The sequence below is a fragment of the Scardinius erythrophthalmus genome, assembly GCF_964197995.2.
Source record: "Scardinius erythrophthalmus genome assembly, chromosome: 10".
Taxonomy (NCBI): domain Eukaryota; kingdom Metazoa; phylum Chordata; class Actinopteri; order Cypriniformes; family Leuciscidae; genus Scardinius; species Scardinius erythrophthalmus.
This window is the reverse complement of record NC_138230.1, coordinates 10,812,024-10,832,469: the sequence shown is the minus strand read 5'-3', so window position 1 is coordinate 10,832,469 and position 20,446 is coordinate 10,812,024. Positions and strand designations below refer to the sequence as shown.

General features: G+C 37.4%; 1 protein-coding gene across 2 annotated transcripts in view; it reads right to left on the bottom strand.

Annotated features, from left to right (window-relative positions):
* Positions 1-20,446, bottom strand: part of trappc9 (trafficking protein particle complex subunit 9) — a 210,469-nt gene that overhangs the window by 154,658 nt on the left and 35,365 nt on the right. For both annotated transcript variants that reach the window (XM_081376983.1, XM_081376982.1), the window contains one exon: positions 18,414-18,556. In XM_081376983.1, the coding sequence (XP_081233109.1) occupies positions 18,414-18,556 (143 nt within the window). The remainder of the gene's footprint in view (positions 1-18,413; positions 18,557-20,446) is intronic.

Below are 20,446 nucleotides of genomic sequence, written 5' to 3'. Positions count from 1 at the left end.
CATATTTTTGTGGATAAAATGATACATTTTTCCAGGATTCTTTCAAAGTTCAAAAGAAAATAGAAAAGGAAAAAAATAGAAATCTTAGAAATGTCTTTAATGTCACTTTTTTTATCAATTTAATGCATCATTGCTAAATAGAAGTATTAATTTCTTTAAACAAAAATAAATAATAATGAATACTGACCCCAAACTTTTGAACGATAGTGCATAACTAAATCAAAATATACAAAACAACAACTACATAAAAAATAAATAAATATGGGATTTTATATATATATTTTTTAAATAATAATAATAATAATAGAACATCGTAGAGACTTATTGGGTGGCTTAGGCCAGTAAGAAACAACATTGCAATTCACCTAGCAACGCCCTAGCAACCACCTAATACACCTTAGGAACCACATAGCAATGCCCTGGCAACCAAAAACACCACTAAGTCATGATGATGGAGAGTTCTGCATGGAAAAACATCTTCAGAACTCTGTTATGAGAAGCATCGCCGAATGAAACAAGATATTCAACAATTAAAAAGTTCTTGAATTTATTCATCAGGAATTTATTGAATTGTGAAAAGCAGCCCCACCAGTATAGAGCCCGACAATCCTAAACGATGACATCATTTAATGGAGTAAATGATGACCATTTTCATTTTTAACATTATCCATATACAGTGGCATGTATGCTCTCTAAGCAATCCATTACGTTTGATGAAAGACTACCAAAAGCACACGCATCCCGCAGTGACTCACACACTCGAGGACGACAGGAAACCCTGCTCGAGTGAAGCTGACTCACGAAACCTCCACAGAGATCTCTGCTGTTCTGCATGTGTGAGGAGCTCTCCTGAGTGACTCACATCATGTTCTTCAAACCTCGGCAGCCACACAAAAGCACTTTACCGCAACACTCAGTGTGCGAGCGCATGCTACAAGTGGAGTCAAATATATTTTAAATAAGTGCAACTGTTAGGGATGTTTTAACACTCAGAAGCAAACAATGACATTTTCTTTTTACACTGCACTCTGTTGTTCATAATAAAATACTTGCTTTCTGAATAATGTACAGTTCAACTGTATATACTGTACTCTACCTACTAAAAATAAAACATAAAAACAACTAAAATGGCAGCCGCTTCAACAGTTAAACAGTCAGGGAGACGACGCAACACATATTACCATTAGCTGATGTTATCAGGCACGTTTTCTTATAACTCGAATATTTCACATGAGAATATGAGCGAATCTGAGGCAACCTGTCATGAAAGGTCAAGATCACATTTCAACCCAAAACCAAACAGAAAAATAGAAACATTTTGCATTAATGCAATAAAGTCTTTAGAATTATTGGAATTGCATTGTGACATTTTCAGGATAATTAAGCATTTTACTGCCCAATTATCATTGCAAAAATTGGCCTGATTTTTAATGAGAGTATTATTTTTTTACTGTATTACACTTAAAACACTGTTAAGTCAAATATTTTTAATTAAAATGCCATATAAGAAAAGCTAGCATAATTAATAACTGCTTTAAAAGACTATTTTGATTTATAATAATGACAAATGGGGAGATTGACTAGTTTAATTGTCGTATAAATATCACATCTTTTTCTAAATGCACAATATAATTTCTTAGGTTTTTAGGTGTAAAATGTGACCTGGAAAGCACTTCAAGAAATTCACCCATTTGCAAATCAACATAGTGATTAAGTATTTTCATGTCAACAACAACAAAGCCGCTTATGGATTGACTTCGGCAATGAAACATTATTTGTAATTAAGGTCATTTCAATTAATTGCGAATAGCATAATGCACTGCTGTTGTTTTGTACAGTTTCGTTTAAAATGTATTTGCAGTCTGATCAAATATTGCAATCAAATAGGTCAAGTTGAGAGCACTGCATTGTGGGATAAATACTTCAAATTTTGGAAAAGTGTCATAGGTCTTATTTTACACTATTATTCTTTTTTTTTTTTTTAAGTAGTTTGATATTCACAACATGCCTAAGGTCATTCAATTGCAAATGTTAGATCAATTAGGAAGCCCACATTAGATGTTTCTGTGCTAAAATCTCTCTTTATAAAAACAACCCGTGGTTTTTAAGTGTTTGTCTCCAGCAGGACAGCAGTCATTACATCCCCACAGTGTCCTCGTCCAATACAGCTTGGCAAACAGGGACTGTGGGTCTGCTGTGGACATCTGCTGGAGTGAGAGCTAGTGGACGCACGCTCCATCCCACATACACAAACACGTCAAATATTTGCCCTTTTGAGCGTGGCTTCGCGATAAACCGCCCTAAGTGGTGTTGAGACCTGGCGGGTGAAGACACATACAGACCGTGCCACGAACGCAGACGGTGTCATCAGGACAGGATGGATGCACCTGTCAGTGTCTCTGATTCCCATCTGCAGGGGTCAGGAAGCTTCCAGGGCTTTTACAGTGTGTGGGGAAAGCAAGGAAAGCTTTGAAAAGCTGCTCCATCTGTTCACTAACAAGCACCTTTTTCACACGGATAGCGAGGCTGGCTGGCCACTCCAGCTCCGGCGACAGATCTGGGGGAGCGAGAGTTTTGTAAACCCTGAAAATCAGGGGAGAGCGAGAACTCCCCGTGTGGGAACTCCTGCAGGTCATAACAAATGTTAACGAGAGATGAATTGGCTCGTTAGAGAGTGCTGATTATCAGCGCGAGCACAGCGTGTGAGCAGCTGTTCTCCCCCACACAACACACACACCCAGAGACCACTCATAAACGCATGCACAATATGAAATATAATTGAATTAAGATGACCAATATCATAGATTAAAAAGAAAAACAAAAAGCACCCGCATGCCTATGCTTATAACCATCTTCCACAATCATATTTATTTTTTAATAATTTAAAAAATAAATAACTTAAAATAATTAAATGATTTAAGTTAAATACATAGATAATTTAAAATAAATAAAATATTTATAGAAATAAAAGAAAATAATGACTTAAAAAAAATATATATATATACACACACATAAACACAAAAAGTTATTTAAAATACATAATGATTTTAAATAAATACTTACAAATATAAAATACATATAAATATTTAAAATTAATAGATTTAAAAATAAATTAATGACTTTAAATAAATAAACAATTTAAAATAAACAAGGACTTAAAATTAATAAATTATTTAAAAAGAAAATAAATGATTTAAGTATAAATGAATAAATGATAAAAGTATGATCAAAATATCACAAATGTATTGCGATATGCATATCCCAATGGCTCAATAACTGGGGTCATGAACAAAAGACAAAAAGAAAAATCACGCACTGCTCTTGACTGAAAAACTTTTGTAGCTTTAATAAAAATCAGTATTTATTTAATTTATACAGTGAAGACTAAGCAGTGTTTTATTTTTACATTTGAATATTCAGTTTCTGTTGTTAAATAAACCTAAACATTTTTTTTTAAATGACAGTTACTTCTTATGCTACAGTAAAACACTGCTGTGCACTTTCAGAAGTTATAGGGATGCTTTCTTCTGACAAAAAAAAAGTAGGTTATATGATTCTAAATATATTTTAAATATAATTTAAGATTATTTTACACATTAAACATTGTCGTATCGCATATCGGGCCCTATTTTAACGATCTGAAACGCAAGTGTCAAGCGCAAAGCGCAAGTAACTTTGTGGGTGGGTCTTGGGCGCTGTTGCTATTTTCCCGGCGGGATAAATGACTCTTGCGCCAGGCCACTGACTTTAAACTATTTTTTCCTGGTTAGTGGCGCAATTGTTTTCTAAACCTGCAAAATAGCATGAAGGAACGTTTGCGCCGGAACACGCCTCCTGTTTGCGCTGAACCGCCCCCTGGAGCGCAAGTGTATTTCCTAACTTAGCGACGTGCTTCTGTGGAGGGAAAAGTCCACTTTGCGCGGGTGCAAAATAGGAATGAAACATGTGTCGGTGTACAAAGTCAATTGCGCGGGGAGCAGGATAGGGCCCATCAAATATAACATTATCTAATGAGTTATTGCATATTGCTTTTTACTTCAATATCGTGCAGCCCTATAGAGCATATCTAACACAACATTCTTCAAAAGTGTTACGGCCTCTTTAATTTATCAATCTTCCTGAAGCTGGACTGCTTTTACAAACCGCTGAAACACCATCAGGCCGGGAGGCCGCCTGAGACGAAGTCCTGATAAAGATGTTAAAGAGTGTTTAATGCCTCATTACGTGCATAATGGAGGAGGAGAGATCCCCCTCTCCCTGCAATAGCCATCCGTTCAGGAGCCAGGATAAAGCGCTCTCCTCCAGCTGTTCTGCTGGAAGACACACAACTCCACACACCTGCAGTCCTGCACCACTTCTCCTTCTGAAAACACTATGAGATGTGTCTCATTTCAGATGAAACCACAACAACTATTCTGCAGAACGTTTTAAATAAATTTACCCCCTCAACAGCTCAGCTTCTAGTTAATAGTTATAGTACAAATATGTGCATCTGTACAGTGGACTCAAAGTATTTAAAGGGTTAGTTCACCCAAAAATGAAAATTCTGTCAGTAATTACTCACCCTCATGTTGTTCCAACCCCGTAAGACATTCGTTCATCTCCGGAACACAAATTAAGATATTGTTGATTAAATCTGAGAGCTGATCACTCCTCCATAGTGATTGAAACTTGCTGGCCCAGAAAAGTTATTAAAGAGATCGTTAATATAGTCCAAGTGACTACAGTGGCTCAATCTTAAGTGTATCAAGCTTTTATCATCAAAACCACAGCTGATTAAAAAACATTGAGCAAAAATGATGAAGAGAAGTGAAGTTAGTGAAGATCTAGAATTTAGTTTGCAGATGACTTTTTGACATCGTATATCTAATGAAATGACAGTCATGTTCAAATAGTTTTTGGGCTCACTGCATCTATCTGCTGAAAGTTACACGCAGCACGGCTGATTGAGTTCATGAACTGATAGTGCCGACAGCAGCCTTGGTGGATCAACACGGCTACAGCTGATAAACAATCATCTCACTCGAAGGAAACCTGCATAAAATGCTAGATTAAACACTAACACTTTTAATTAAAGGGAACCTATTATGCAAAATTCACTTTTACATGGCGTTTGAACATAAATGTGTGTCGACAGTGTGTGTACACAACCACCTCCATAAGGGTAAAAATCCACCCACTCCTTTTTTCTTTTTCTTTTTTATTCCCATAAAACATAAGCAGTGTCTCAGAATAAGCCGTTTGCAGTTTCTATAAGCCGTTTGCCCCACCCACGACTGGAACGGAATCTGCCCTATTAGCATAACTCCGCCCCTCAGTGAGCTGTACACAGTCCACCATGTTTATCTCCTCACCAGAGCATTTAACAGCAGCATTCAAGTAAGAAATGTATTCTTATTAAAGCTACTAAAGTCATTCAATCAAGAGCAGTGAGTGATTTTTTGTTTTTCTTTTGTTGATATTAACAGCATATTTAGCAGTAGGTACTGTATATTACGCTTTAATACACAGATCTAATATACACATGCAATTTCTTTACTTGCTGTTTACATTCAAAGACATAACAGTCTATGTTTATGTGAACTTTGTGTGTTTTGACAACCTTGTGTGTATTTAACTGTTCAAGCGCAATAAGACGAGAAAGAGAGCTTAGTTTAATACTCAAGCTTCACACAACAATTTCAAAACCTAACAAAGCACCATCTTTTACAATCCTGATGACAAAATCAAATCCCGCCCTAAAATAGTTCTAGCTCAACATTCTGTTTCCCTCGCATAATGAATCTTGTTGTCATTAACGGAACCTTGAGGAAACCAGACAGGAGATTTAACAAGAGGAAAACACATTAATGAACACTACTGGCCAGTTTCGCAGACAAGGCTCAAGTCTAGTCCCAGACTAAAATGCACTGATATATCTTAAAATATGGTACTGCAATTGTTTTGTCTCAAGATGCACACCAGTAATGTTTTTTTCTTTTTCTTTTAAGGCACGTTTCTAAAAGCTACTTAAATGTCCTAATTAAACTAAGGCTTACTCTTGGCTTAATCTAAGCCGTCTGTGAAACTAGGCCTATATTTATTGCCTGAATATATAAAAATCTGCCGAATGCGACTATGAGGCATGAAGATATTCAAATTATAAACATTGATTTTAAACAGCATGATTTTCTGCAAAGCTGCTTAAAAATTGTGTACTGTGAAAGGCGCTATTCAAGTCAATTTGAATTGACAATTTCAAATAGCTATTAATCAATGTTTATATATCCTTTACAACGTGTCGTGAGCTCATCGTCTAGTCCTGCAGAAATAATTGCGTTTGTCACGCGCACAACTCATTCTGTTCTTTTGGTTAGTTCCTCCATCACACTCGCAGATGTATGAATCAATGACTGAGGCATTTATATAGAGCTTTCATATGCACTACTGTACACCCAAAGCGCCCAAAGATTCGGATGTCAGATTAAAGCTTTACCACAGAAACAGTTCAGATCAGATTGTACAGAATAACTCAGAAAAGAACACAGGGTCACAGATGTCACAGAGATAATTACACAGGCCTGCTGTACTTTGAATCGTAGTTTTCTGCTGCCACTCTGTTTTAATGCGGATGAGAGTTTCTTTTTTTAAATACCTTCTCAAATCCAGTTTAATGTGCAAATATAAGCCATTCATAGGATCAATAGGCATCCTGAAGAGTGTAAACATCCCCACACCTGAAAGTGCATATTCCCCTACTATATAATATGCAAAAATCAGGATGATACAAGAGATGAATGCCCAAATACACAGAATTCATAAGAAGTATACCCGGATCACCTGATGATGGGCTGAAATGCACAAATAGCTTATTCCATTTGCACTTCATATGTGGTTTGATGTGAAAATAGAGACTCGTATCCATCTCTTCAAAACAATTAATAATTAAGGAAAATTCCCATTTGTACTTGTTTGTTTGTTTTTTTTTAAATGATGAGGCCCTTAGATGAACAAACTATATTTTTACTTCATCAGGGAATCTTTAAATGCAGCTTGCTTGTTTTCATCTCTGAATGTGCCGTTTAAAATTGCGGCAGGGAGTTTTGTTAATAGCAGCCTAGAGGTGAGAGAAGAATTGTTTGGCTCATAACCAGCAGTTTTACTACCATTGCATACAAAGAAGCTCCCTTTGGACAGAATATTAAATATTCAGATGTGCTGGCTTGCATCAGAGCGGAGATCTCTGCGGTATAATCAGAGAATCACAATCAAAATCCAGATCACTCAAAATTGTGTTACTGACAGTTTAGATGGGTCATGATGGTAGACAAATGTGTTTACAAAACAAAAACAAAAATAAAAATAATAATCTCTCTCTCTCTCTCTCTCTCTCTCTCTCTCTCTCTCTCTCTCTATCTCTATATATATATATATATATATATATATATATATATATATACACAGTGAGGAAAATAAGTATTTGAACACCCTGCTATTTTGCAAGTTCTCCCACTTGGAAATTATGGAGGGGTCTGAAATTGTCATCATACGTGCATGTCCACTGTGAGAGACATAATCAAAAAAAAAAAAATCCAGAAATCACAATATATGATTTTTTAACTATTTATTTGTATGATACAGCTGCAAATAAGTATTTGAACACCTGAGAAAATCAATGTTAATATTTGGTACAGTAGCCTTTGTTTGCAATTACAGAGGTCAAACGTTTCCTGTAGTTTTTCCCCAGGTTTGCACACACTGCAGGAGGGATTTTGGCCCACTCCTCCACACAGATCTTCTCTAGTTCAGTCAGGTTTCTGGGTTGTCGCTGAGAAACACGGAGTTTGAGCTCCCTCCAAAGATTCTCTATTGGGTTTAGGTCTGGAGACTGGCTAGGCCACGCCAGAACCTTGATATGCTTCTTACAGAGCCACTCCTTGGTTATTGTCATGTTGGAAGACCTAGCCTCGACCCATCTTCAATGCTCTAACTGAGGGAAGGAGGTTGTTCCCCAAAATCTCGCAATACATGGCCCCGGTCATCCTCTCCTTAATACAGTGCAGTCGCCCCGTGTCCCATGTGCAGAAAAACACCCCCAAAGCATGATGCTACCACCCCCATGCTTCACAGTAGGGATGGTGTTCTTGGGATGGTACTCATCATTCTTCTTCCTCCAAACACGTTTAGTGGAATTATGACTAAAAAGTTCTATTTTGGTCTCATCTGACCACATGACTTTCTCCCATGACTCCTCTGGATCATCCAAATGGTCATTGGCAAACTTAAGACGGGCCTTGACATGTGCTGGTTTAAGCAAGGGGAACCTTCCGTGCCATGCATGATTTCAAACCATGACGTCTTAGTGTATTACCAACAGTAACCTTGGAAACGGTGGTCCCAGCTCTTTTCAGGTCATTGACCAGCTCCTCCCGTGTAGTTCTGGGCTGATTTCTCACCTTTCTTAGGATCATTGAGACCCCACGAGGTGAGATCTTGCATGGAGCCCCAGTCCGAGGGAGATTGACAGTCATGTTTAGCTTCTTCTATTTTCTAATGATTGCTCCAACAGTGGACCTTTTTCACCAAGCTGCTTGGCAATTTCCCCGTAGCCCTTTCCAGCCTTGTGGAGGTGTACAATTTTGTCTCTAGTGTCTCTGGACAGCTCTTTGGTCTTGGCCATGTTAGTAGTTGGATTCTTACTGATTGTATGGGGTGGACAGGTGTCTTTATGCCGTTAACGACCTCAAACAGGTGCATCTAATTTAGGATAATAAATGGAGTGGAGGTGGACATTTTAAAGGTAGACTAACAGGTCTTTGAGGGTCAGAATTCTAGCTGATAGACAGGTGTTCAAATACTTATTTGCAGCTGTATCATACAAATAAATAGTTAAAAAATCATATAATGTGATTTCTGGATTTTTTTTTTTTAGATTATGTCTCTCACAGTGGACATGCACCTACCATGACAATTTCAGACCCCTCCATGATTTCCAAGTGGGAGAACTTGCAAAATAGCAGGGTGTTCAAATACTTATTTTCCTCATTGTATACTGTATATATATATAAATCTTATCCTTCAGGTCTATATTATATATCAAATAAATCCTTGAGGTCCTGCAAATTCTTTTGTCTTCTGGGAAACAAGCATCTTCTGTTGCTTCCAAAGGGAAGTACTAAATGAAAAACATTATATTTAGACAAAATAAGAAAAAATAGAAAATATCATCCTGTTCAAAAGTTTTCACCCCCTGGCTCTATATGCATCGTGTTTCCTTCTGGAGCATCAGTGACTGTTTTGAACCTTTTTTCAATAGTTTGAGTCCCTCAAAGTGTGAAAAGATGGATCTCAAAATCATAGTCACTGCTGGAAAGGGTTCAAAAATGCAAAAGATGCTGGAAAACTGAAGAATTTGCAGGACCTGAAGGATTTTTCTGAAGAACATTGGGCAGTTTAACTACTCAGGACAAACAAGGGACTCAATAACAACCTTCACAAAAAAAAAAAAAAAAAAAAAAAAAACAGCCATGGATCGTCCAGGTAACAACACACAGTATTAAGAATCAAGGGTGTGCAAACTTTTGAACGGGGTCATTTTTATAAATTCCGATTATTATTTTTTTGTCTTGTGGACTATATGTAAACATCTTTTAGGTAAAATATCTAATTCAGGACAGTACTAAATAAAAAAGATCATGCATTTTGTATGATCCCTCTCATTTGCAGATTCTGCAAGGTGAATGTAAACTTTTGAGCATGTTTATATACATACACATATAAGGCTACTTGGTCAAACGACCCATGACCTGAAGATCCCGGTCAAGTGTGAAAATGTTTATTTTCAGCATCATTACTCCAGGCTTCAGTGTCACATGATCTTTCTGAAATCATTCTAATATGCTGATTTGTGGCTGAAGAGACATTTTTGATTATTATCAATATCAACCGTTGAGCTGCTTAATATCAAACACTGTGACATTTTTCTAAATACTTTGATGAATAGAAAGTTCAAATTCACTTGAAATTGAAATCTTTTGTAAAATTTAATGTGTACAACTACAAAAAAAAGTTAATTTCTTTCACAAAATAAAATTTACTGACCCCAAACTTTGTAACACTTGAGCGGCACTGTATGTATTTTTTGAAAATCATTACCAGACAGACTGAACATAGGCGAGAGTTTTAAGACAGAATCCCGACAGTTTAATGAAGTCAGAATCTTGATCAAAGCCGAGAGTGTCATAACGCCGATGAGTGAAAATTCTCTGCATCTGGGAGAAGTAGTCAATCCAATCGTAAATATCCAGCATGGGCGAAAATAGCTACAGACTTCTCTCCGGCTCATCCATCTCACACACACCTGAAGGATGCTGGTCTCTTCTCTGGGAATAAGAGCAAATATATTCACTGTATGAAAGGCAGCTTGAAGGCAGATGGTTCCTCCACGTGCACAGGGACGACAACAAGTCATACATTTAGAAAATGAATTTTGGCTCAGTCGATCGGGCTGAGATTGAACAGTGTTTGGGGTTTTCCATCGGGCTGCTGGGGAGTTTGCTCTGATATGGCTGAAGTCTGATTCTCTGCTCTGGAGGGAGTCGACCGGTACGCATCCGTTCTTGATCAAATAATGAATATTTCATCTGTATCAAAACAGCCAACAGCCATGTGAGGTTTTAAGCCCCAAATTAAACAGCCGTCAACATCAGGTTGTTAAGCAAGAGAGTTTAATACAACACACCTCCAGAGAGCATCACTTTCATGATTTCAGGAAATCTCAACTTTATGATATTCATTACTAAAACTGGCAAATAAACACCCTGATGTGACACCTGGGTCTATTTGAAAATTCTGTTTTCAGATCTATCATAAGAGCAACATGATCCAGGAATGTGTTCTGTTATCAAAACCTCTGGTATTGTACGTGCAAAACATTACGAGTTCACCCAGAAACGTATTAAAGTATTGTATTTAGAATATATAAACTACAGTTCAAAAGTTTGGGACAATATGGTGAGTGATTTTTTTTTTTTTTTTTTAGAAATTTATATTTTTATTCAGCAAATATGCATTTAATTGATCAAAAGTGCTTTTTACATTGATAAAAAAGATTTCTATTTAAAATGAATGCTGTTCTTTTGAAATTTCTATTCAAAGAATTCTGAAAGAATTGTTACAGTGTAATTATATATTTAAGTACTGAGTAATATTAAGCAACCACATGTACTTACTATAGGGTTAGGGTTAGGATTAGGGTTTGGTTGAGGGTTAGTTGCATGTAATTATGCATAATTTACTGTTAATACTATGGTAAGTACATTTAGCATATGTAACAAGGACACTGTAAAATAAAGTGTAACCACACAAAATATTAAGCAGCACAATGGTTTTCAGCATTGATAATAATGAGAAATGTTTTTTGAGCATCAAATCATCATATTAGAATGATTTCTGAAGGATCATGTGACACTGAAGTCTGGAGTAATGATGATGAAAATTCAGCTTTGATCACAGGAATAAATTACATTTTAAAACAATCAAATAGAAAACAGTTATTTTAAACTGTAATAATATTTCACAATATTACTGTTTTACAGTATTTTTGATCAAATTAATGCAGCCTTGGTGAGCATAACAGACTTTCAAAAACTTACCAACCCCATAGTTTGGAGCGCTACTGTATGTAACTGTGAATTCTGCTTTACAGGTAAACACGTCATAACCCTAAAAGAAGTCTCTAATTGTATTTGTTTTATTATAAATGAAAGAAGCCTGCTTACATTTAGTGGTTTCACCTGACATATCATCTGCAGAAATAATGATTTAAAATCGATGGTATTTCAAGGAGACATTCACATGTCGACGTTGACCACTAACCTCCATACAAAACTCCACACACTCCATAAGATAAAGAAATTGACTTTACGTCAAGAGAGACCTAATCTTCCCTCCCTTCATTGGCAAGACTTTGTTACGTAGACAAGAAAGACATCGCTCTCTTTTTTTTATGATTCAAGATGCAAACAGGATCAGGCAGAACTTGGCGGCCTCGAAACCCTTTCTCCGCCTGTGCAATTATAGGAAAACCCATCTCCTGTTATATAAGCCCCCTTTATTTTACAGCAAACATCAATCTCGGTTATAGAATCTGACATGGAAGGCATAGCACAACATAGAGCATTAAATATTCTGTTAGTCTGCAGCCACGGCGCTGGACAGATGAGCAGAGGCGGCTGTTATCTCTGGTATCTGATCACAGGAAGAAATGAGAGAGGAAGAGGAGAAGACAAAAAAAGGCCGAAAAACTAAATGCCCCTCAGAGCTGACAATTCACTCTCGGTTCTGCCCCGAGAACCAAGGCGCGCGACAATTAACCGAAGCGTTTGCGAGCTGTGAGGGCGGCTGTCAAACTTTCTAAAAAGGAAGGCACTAGAGAGACAAAGCTTGAGACGATTCCAATGGAACTTCCTGTAATTCATTTTGGATCAAGGTGCGAGATTCGTGTTGCCTTCGGCTCCAGAGAACTGCAGGCGGTCTGAAAGATTGAATCACAGGTGTGTAAACAGCGTTTACGGTTTAAACGCTACGAGAAAACAATCTAGTACAAGCAATAGTGCTGAGATATGGATGAAAGTGTCTGCTAAATACATAAATGTAAATGAGATACAGGCAGAGACAGCTGTGTAAAACACTAAATAATCATCTCAATAATCAGAACGAACCCTGAAGGAGTGTATTTGTTATCCGTCCAACTTGTTTTTTGAAACTTTAGCCATGTCTAGCATGAGAATCTAACTCTTTAACAGTGTAAATTAAGCCGTGTTTCCACCGCAGGAACTTTCCCCCTCTGAAAGTCCCTGCTTGCGAGGTAGAACTGTTTCAAAGTTCAGGAACTTTCAGGGGCGGGACTTGGGCGCTGAACATGCTGATTGGTTGAGTTGAGCATTTGGTTGGTTGAGTCCATGCCGCATTTTGGTTGGTTGAGTCCATGCCGCATTTTGGTTGGTTGAGTCCACGCAGCATTTTGTTTCAACCACCATCTGTTGCGGTGCGTGCAGTAACAGTCGTCTGCTATTCGAATCAACAATGGAGTTAAAAAAATACGACCGATGGACCGACGACGAGGTTTAGGCTTTATTAAGCTTAAATAGAGGATGAAATCCAGCTGGAACTGTAAAGTAGCACATAGTCCTATGACTAATCTTCACGGTACTTTAGACCGCGATGGAAACGCAGACAGCAACAGGTCTGGGGGAAAAAAGTTCCTGGGACACATTGTTCCGGGTAATTTTGGTGGAAATGCGGCTTTAGTCAGAATGCATGAAATAGAATTAGACATCCACTTTAAAAACCTTTCAGAATGAATTATTCTTATGAGCAGTTCCTTTTATTGAAAAAATAATATTAAAAATATTAATAAAAATATTAAAGCTGCAGTCGGCAAGTCTGGCAGATTGGGTTGACTTAGCCAACATTTTGAATGTTTACAACTCTCATGCCCCTCCCCCACTACCAGCGAGCACCCTCCCATCGAGTTCGTGCTCGTCAGTGCGTGTGCACCAGATTTTCTGTGAACGCGTCCGTCTCTTCAGCATCGATCAACACCATGGACTCGGAGGTAGGCTGCCCTGGCTAATCTATCCATAGATAGCAATAACCGAGGAATTGGAAGCTTGTTAGTAGATTTTCTCTCCGCCATCACGCTTCGTACAATCTTCAGGCGAATTTCAGGCGTGTCGCGGGCATGTGATATTGTAACGTGCGCGACGGAGGGGGGATCTGTGGCGTGTGCACGACCTGTGATTGACAGTCAGATCTCACAACCCCCTGCGCTGATTGGACCCGATGATCCGGGAGCGGTGGATTTTTACAAAACAAATAACACGCTCCAGGCTCAGGTTTTTTCTAAAACCACCTTATTTATGTTGTTCTGTCGGGTTATAGTGTCGATTTCACTGAATATGATCAAAAAAATGTTGCCGACGGCAGCTTTAACAAGCAAATTATTCTGACAAGTCAGGTCTTAATGAATCAAATGTAAAAAAAAAAGATGATGAAAAAAAAGAGATTTCAGATTCCAGAATAAATTATGCTTATAAGTTCATTTTAACCATTTAAAAACATTTAAAAACAACTGATTCTTATGAGCTGTTGTGCTTTTTACTGAATTAAAATCATTCCAGATTCCTGAACAAATTATTCTTATAAAATGGTTATTTTATGTGCATCAAAAACAACATGATACTAATGATTCTTATGCATCGGTTTGATTTTTGGATCAAATTTTCAAGATGCCATTATACCCCATTTATAAAAAATAAAAAAATAAAAAAAACTGAACATCGTTTTCAAACTATCTTCTGTGTTCCGCAGAAGGCCAATTATTGGATTACACTTAAGTGTAATCCAATAATCCACCCCTAAAACCTTTCTAACTCATCATTTCTATTCAAGTGGCACATCAATCCTCAAAATAAGGCAAATGCTTCAAAAAAAACATTTGCTACTTGATAAAAGTATGTGTGTCAAGTAAGTCAAACACAATTATGCACGTATACCTCATTGAGTTATTTAATGCAGACTCAAGCAACTCCTACCTCAGTCACTCAGTGTGTGTGTGTGTGTGTGTGTGTGTGTGTGTGTGTGTGTGTGTGTGTGTGTGTGTGTTTGTGGAGGTTGCTTGCTTTGATAAAGGTCTTCTCTCCAGAGACATCTGGTGTGTGTGAGTGTGTGAGTCAGACTGCTTTCTGGCAAGACCGAGAGAGCAACAGAAAAGCAAAGAAAACACCATCTATAGTTGATTCCGAACAAACACACACTAACTAGCTTACATATCAACACCACACGAGTTAGAAACAGACCCATGATCCAAAATCAATGCAAACACGCTCTTTTCGGTTCGCAAATCAAACCGAGGAGTTTTTACCCGGTTGCTCATTACATTCAGCCCGGACAATATTAGAGCCGTGCGGGGCGGCAGCGCGTCATCGCCACATAAAATATTCAAACCAATGGAGCCTTGACGGCAAAACAACAAACAAGTGACATTTTTCATTGGCCCAAAGATTTTTCTGTCAGAGAAAATGTGTGACTCAGAGACGTTAGCCTTGGGTGCTTGCCTTACCCCGAGACAGGCGTGACACATCCCCTCCTTCCTGTGGCATTCTGGGAAGTTATTAAGCGGGCTCGTACCAATCAAACAAGGAGGATCGTATAATGGAGCTTGTTTACAATCCCCGTTTGACACCGCAAAGTGTGTAGGTGCCGGTAAACAAAAAGCAAATGAATAATTGAAACTGTTAAACGTGGAGAACAGCAGGGTATGTTTCCATAAACTCGAGAATTTCAGACACGACCACCTGTGCAAGAGGAATATGAGAGCAGGGACGTCCTGTCACGTCTGTGAGGTGAAGGGATTTGGTGATTACTAGATGGCCGTGCAAACGGAGAGCGAATAAATGGCTATTGGACACAGATGTCAGATGTGGCATCAGTCTCTCGAACCTGGAAAGGCTCGAAATAGACTTTTTGGAGAGTAAAGTCCCATCTGTGTCATTTCCTACAGAGTTAGTTAATTCAGTAAAGCATTCGTCAGACTGATTAAAATTAGTATCTTGTCAGTATTTCTCATAGGCGTAATTTGCGGGTGGGACATGTCAAAGGGTCGTTTACACCATATATTGATTTGAATTAGTTAATAGAAGTTAAATCATTAATTCAATTTGTGATTTTATTTTTTATTTTTTTATTTTTTATTTTTTATTTTAATTTTTACAGCATTTTAACACTTGTGCCAGTACTTTTCACAGTACTGTAGCTTTGCAGGAAGGTTTCTTCAAACATCTTGGAGACGTTCCCACAATTCTTCTGGATTTAGTTTGTCTCAGTTTTTTCTGTTTCTTCATGTAATCACGGACTCGATGATGGTGAGATCAGATCATCCTGGCTGTTGTCAGACTTTTTTGGGGGGTGGGGGGGGGCAAGACTTTTGCAAAGTACTGTACCTGCTGCCAAATTCTGAGAAATATTATAAATATCTATATGGCAGTTTTTCCCCATGTTATTGATGTCAGAACTGTGGCCAGTGAAAATGCTGAGAGGCTAGTAACTTTGGAAAAACACTGGCCACAGCAAAAATGTTAATGTCATGCCCTGCTTACAATACATGCCACCATGATTATAGGGTCCTTAGAGTGGTTACTAGGGCGTTGCTATGCTTTTTCTAAGGTGTTGTGGGAGGCTGCTTAGTGATCCAATTAAAAAGAACCAACAAATAAGTCTCTAAAATAAAGAAAAAAGCCAAGTGACCCTCTTTTTATTCGGGGTTTTATTCTCTGCAAAGCAAAAATAAATCATAAGTTCAAATCACTATTATTATCACTAATAATAAGCATAAGCAATAGAAATAGAGCTGCTTGGCTAAGCAAACACCATAAAAATGGCAAAAGGCCACCATTTTTAAAAGAAAATAAGGCAGGATCTGACTGGTTTAATTGAAGCCAAAGCCAAACAAGTCCAAGTGGCATTTCAGTGAAGCCGCACTCGAAACCGACCCGCTGAAGTATGTGGCACTAATTTAACCCTGATTGGAAATGATTCAATTATGTAAACGACCAGAGTGAATCGGTTTTGATTGTAAATCTCCTCATCCTTCATTCTCTTGCTCCCTGCATTCCTCTTGGGTAAACTATCTCTTGAAGACTAGGTGCTTGTGTAATCAACCGGAAATTGAGGCAACTCTAAACCTCGCCTCAACAGCAGAAAGACGAAGTCTTCAGGAATAGTGCCCACTTGTGTCGATTCTCCCCGCCCACCTGTGACTAATCACGACCCGTGACAGTAGCGGTTGACTAACCATTCCAACGTAATTGAGAGTGAAATCGGGACCATTGGGAGTATCCAAGTGGTCATGGGATTGCACAGGGGAAAAAATAAAAAAGAGAGAAAGCAGGCACTCGCAGCAGACGTTGGTGGGTTTTGGCAGAATGAAATAAGACAGGCTGGAAACAGCCATCTGACTCTTATACAACATGATTTGTTTGAAAAGTCGGGGCAACCTCACACTGAACAGCCATCTGTCTTCATAAGATTCTTGCCAGTTCCTCAGGGCCCCAAAGATCCAAAAATACACCCAAAAAATCCACAACCAAACAATAGAACTCAAGAAAGTTACACCCAGAGTGAGAGATTAGATACAGTCCAGTAATTCGAAATGAGTCTGGAGGAACTTGAACTACAAATAGACATTTTACTGACGTAAGGCTGAGAGTACGATTATTGTAGTGATATGTCTTTTACACCAAAGCTGATTGAAAATCATTTTCAAAAAAAGTATCAAAAAGAAATAGACCATTTCTGGATATGTACCATGACAATGCCAAAGCCCTAAACTGAAATAGGAATATAATACAAGATTACAATGACATAAAAAAAATATATATTATATAACAATATATTATATTGCATTATAATATAATATAATATAATATAATATAATATAATATAATATAATATAATATAATATAATATAATATAATATAATATAATATAATATAATATAATAACGAACAGTACTGTGGTAAAAACAAAATATATGACAAAATATGCCATGATAAATATCATAGTACCATAGCAATATCATCACTATACCATGATACTTTGATATGTCAACAGTGTATCATAGCATATTTTGTCATTTATTTAGTTTTTAAAGCCTTACACCACAGTAATGTTCATTACATTACATTATATTATACAGTATATATTATATTATATTATATTATATTATATTATATTATATTATATTATATTATATTATATTATATTATATTATATTATATTATATTATATTATATTATATTATATTATATTTACAATGTTTTTTTCTTGGTACTTTATAAAACAAACAGTACTATGGTACTATGGTATGTACTGTATCAAATGTACCATAGTTTGAGCATGTGATACCATCACTGTACCAACTAGTCACAATGGTTTGAGTTTAAACAAGTCAGTAAGTGGACTACACTGCCATAGTATTTTTAATGTGGCAAAGTGTTCTGCTATTTGCCTTAACAAGTCTATAAATAACACACCCTGTGCCGTGTGATGCTGCTTAAGAGTTCCAGAAAACACTTCAACTCTTTCCAACCGCCTCCGACTGCCAACAGGGAAAGAGACAACTTAATGACAGCTCCCGTCATAAACATGGATCAAACAGACCACGTGGAATCACAATGGTGTGTGTTTAGTTTCGAATCTTTTAAACAGTAATTAAGATCGCTGCGAAAGCCCATCAGAGCAATTCTACCCCGCATAAACAGTGTGTGAGGTTAAAACTCAAAGATCATGCTTATGTACCGTAATTAAAGACTCAGAGGAAACAACACCACACACAAAGAAAGTTTAAGAGTTTTCTGAGAGGACAAACTCACCGATCTTCTTGGAGCGCTCGTCTCTGTTGTGCACTGTGATTGGTGAGTAGATGAAAGGACTGGCGGTGGACATCCCCTGTCCCAGAAGACATTTCACCTTATGAGGACGGAGACTCACCGGCAGGTTTAGCAGAGACACAGATCTAAAACATCAGTCACAAAAACAGAGAGTTTCACATTTTGAGCAAGCAGAATAGTCCTGCTTCCAGAATCATATGTGCAAGTAGACTTTCTATAATCTAGAAGACTAGTCTCAGAAACTAAAAAATGCACTGTAAACCTGATTAAAAACTAATTTTATCTATATGCATTATGGTTCAAGAGTTTGTCAGGATGAGGAGAGGTGTGCTGGTACTCTATTATGTGATCAGACTTGAAATTGTCATCTGGCCGACAATAAAAATGCTATATATAGAGATCAGAATAGAAGACTCTGGCTATTTTGCCTAAAACCACCAACATACCATAAAAAACCCTAGCAACCACTCATAACACCCTAGCAACAACTTAGCTATATATAAGAGGCAAAAAACAGAGATATTAAAAACCAAGACTGTGCTTTCTAAAAAAAAAAAAAAAAAAAAAAAAAAAAAAAAAAACTTTCTTAAACCTTCTAAATAAGAGTTTCTAAATCAAGCTCTCAACCATTAACCAGTTTTCAACACACTTCAGTTCTGTTTCTATCCATCCTGTTCCCTGATATTCATAGAAAAGGACACATGGAGTCAAAACAAGAATCTCTTTAGAGCTTAAAGGCACATTATGTAAGTTTCGTAGCTAGAGGTCGCTTATTCAAAGCAAAAGCAAAGGCGTTGCTTGATCAATGAGTGTGGAATCATGGGAGTTGTAGTCTTCACCTCCACAGCCGATGGAAAGCAATCGGACGAGACTCAGGCAGAAATCATGTTCATGGAAGAGCTAATGTATTAAAGTTTTATTAACGGTACTGTGGGATGAAGCAGGGCGGGGCTAAGACACTGGGATATTGTACGTTTCTGTTTTTATTACGCTTATGCCGCAGTCGGCCGATGCCGCTCCTTTACTTTTTTTTGGAAGATGCTGCTGTTTGGGAACACAGTCGTGCAAGACGGTTCTGGAAGGTAATTATGCCGAGACCACTTTGACAACAGACTCTGCTCAGGCATTACAGAAAACAGCATTTCAGATGCTGCAAACAAAGATCGGTCCGCTGGTTAGTCCAGTTATGCAAAAGTCATATTGATTCAAAGTCACTTGATTTTTTTTTTTTTTTTTTTTTTTTTTTTTTTGATGCACATCAAGAAATTTATTGGACAAATGTGTTTCCATTGTAGTTTATGCACGTTTTCTTATCGGATAAAAAAAAATTCCCACTCAAACATTTCTGCGCATCTTGGCATTTCAATCCAGCAGTTTTTTTTTTATGCGATATCCAAAAATGTGCATAAAAAAATATGGATGGAAACATAGCTGGTGACACAGGCCTTTACACTGGTTAAAATTGCTGATTCTCTGGATTTAAACATTGTTGCAAACATTTGGGCTCATTTAGGTAGATTTTATTTAGATATTTTAATCAAAATTGCCTTTAAACATCTCATAACACTGTTGCCAGAGCAACAACATCTCTGAACAGCAATCAGAGCAGTTTAATACTGACATTTACTCTTTCCGATAAGACAACGATCTCGGCAAGATTTCATTATGGAACTTTTTTAAAGATGCCTAAATTACGTCCTCTGTGTAAATTCTGGCAGCAGACAGTGAGCAAGATATTTTATGTTAACAACATGCGGAGAGGGAGATAAATATCAGGAGAAACACGGCTCGTCCTAAGTTTTACAATTGAATATCCCTTTAAGAATAAATTAAGGAATTTTAACAACTCAAAAAATCTTGAGAGAGAAGCGCTCAGAGAAATGGAGACTTCAATCAAGCCAACATGTTGAGCTTTACCCACTGGTGGGATTATGAAATACATCCGTTAAACACATTTATAGGCCTTTCTTTCCTACGCGTGCTGAACATCAGCAACTTCCTTGGGACAGATGAAA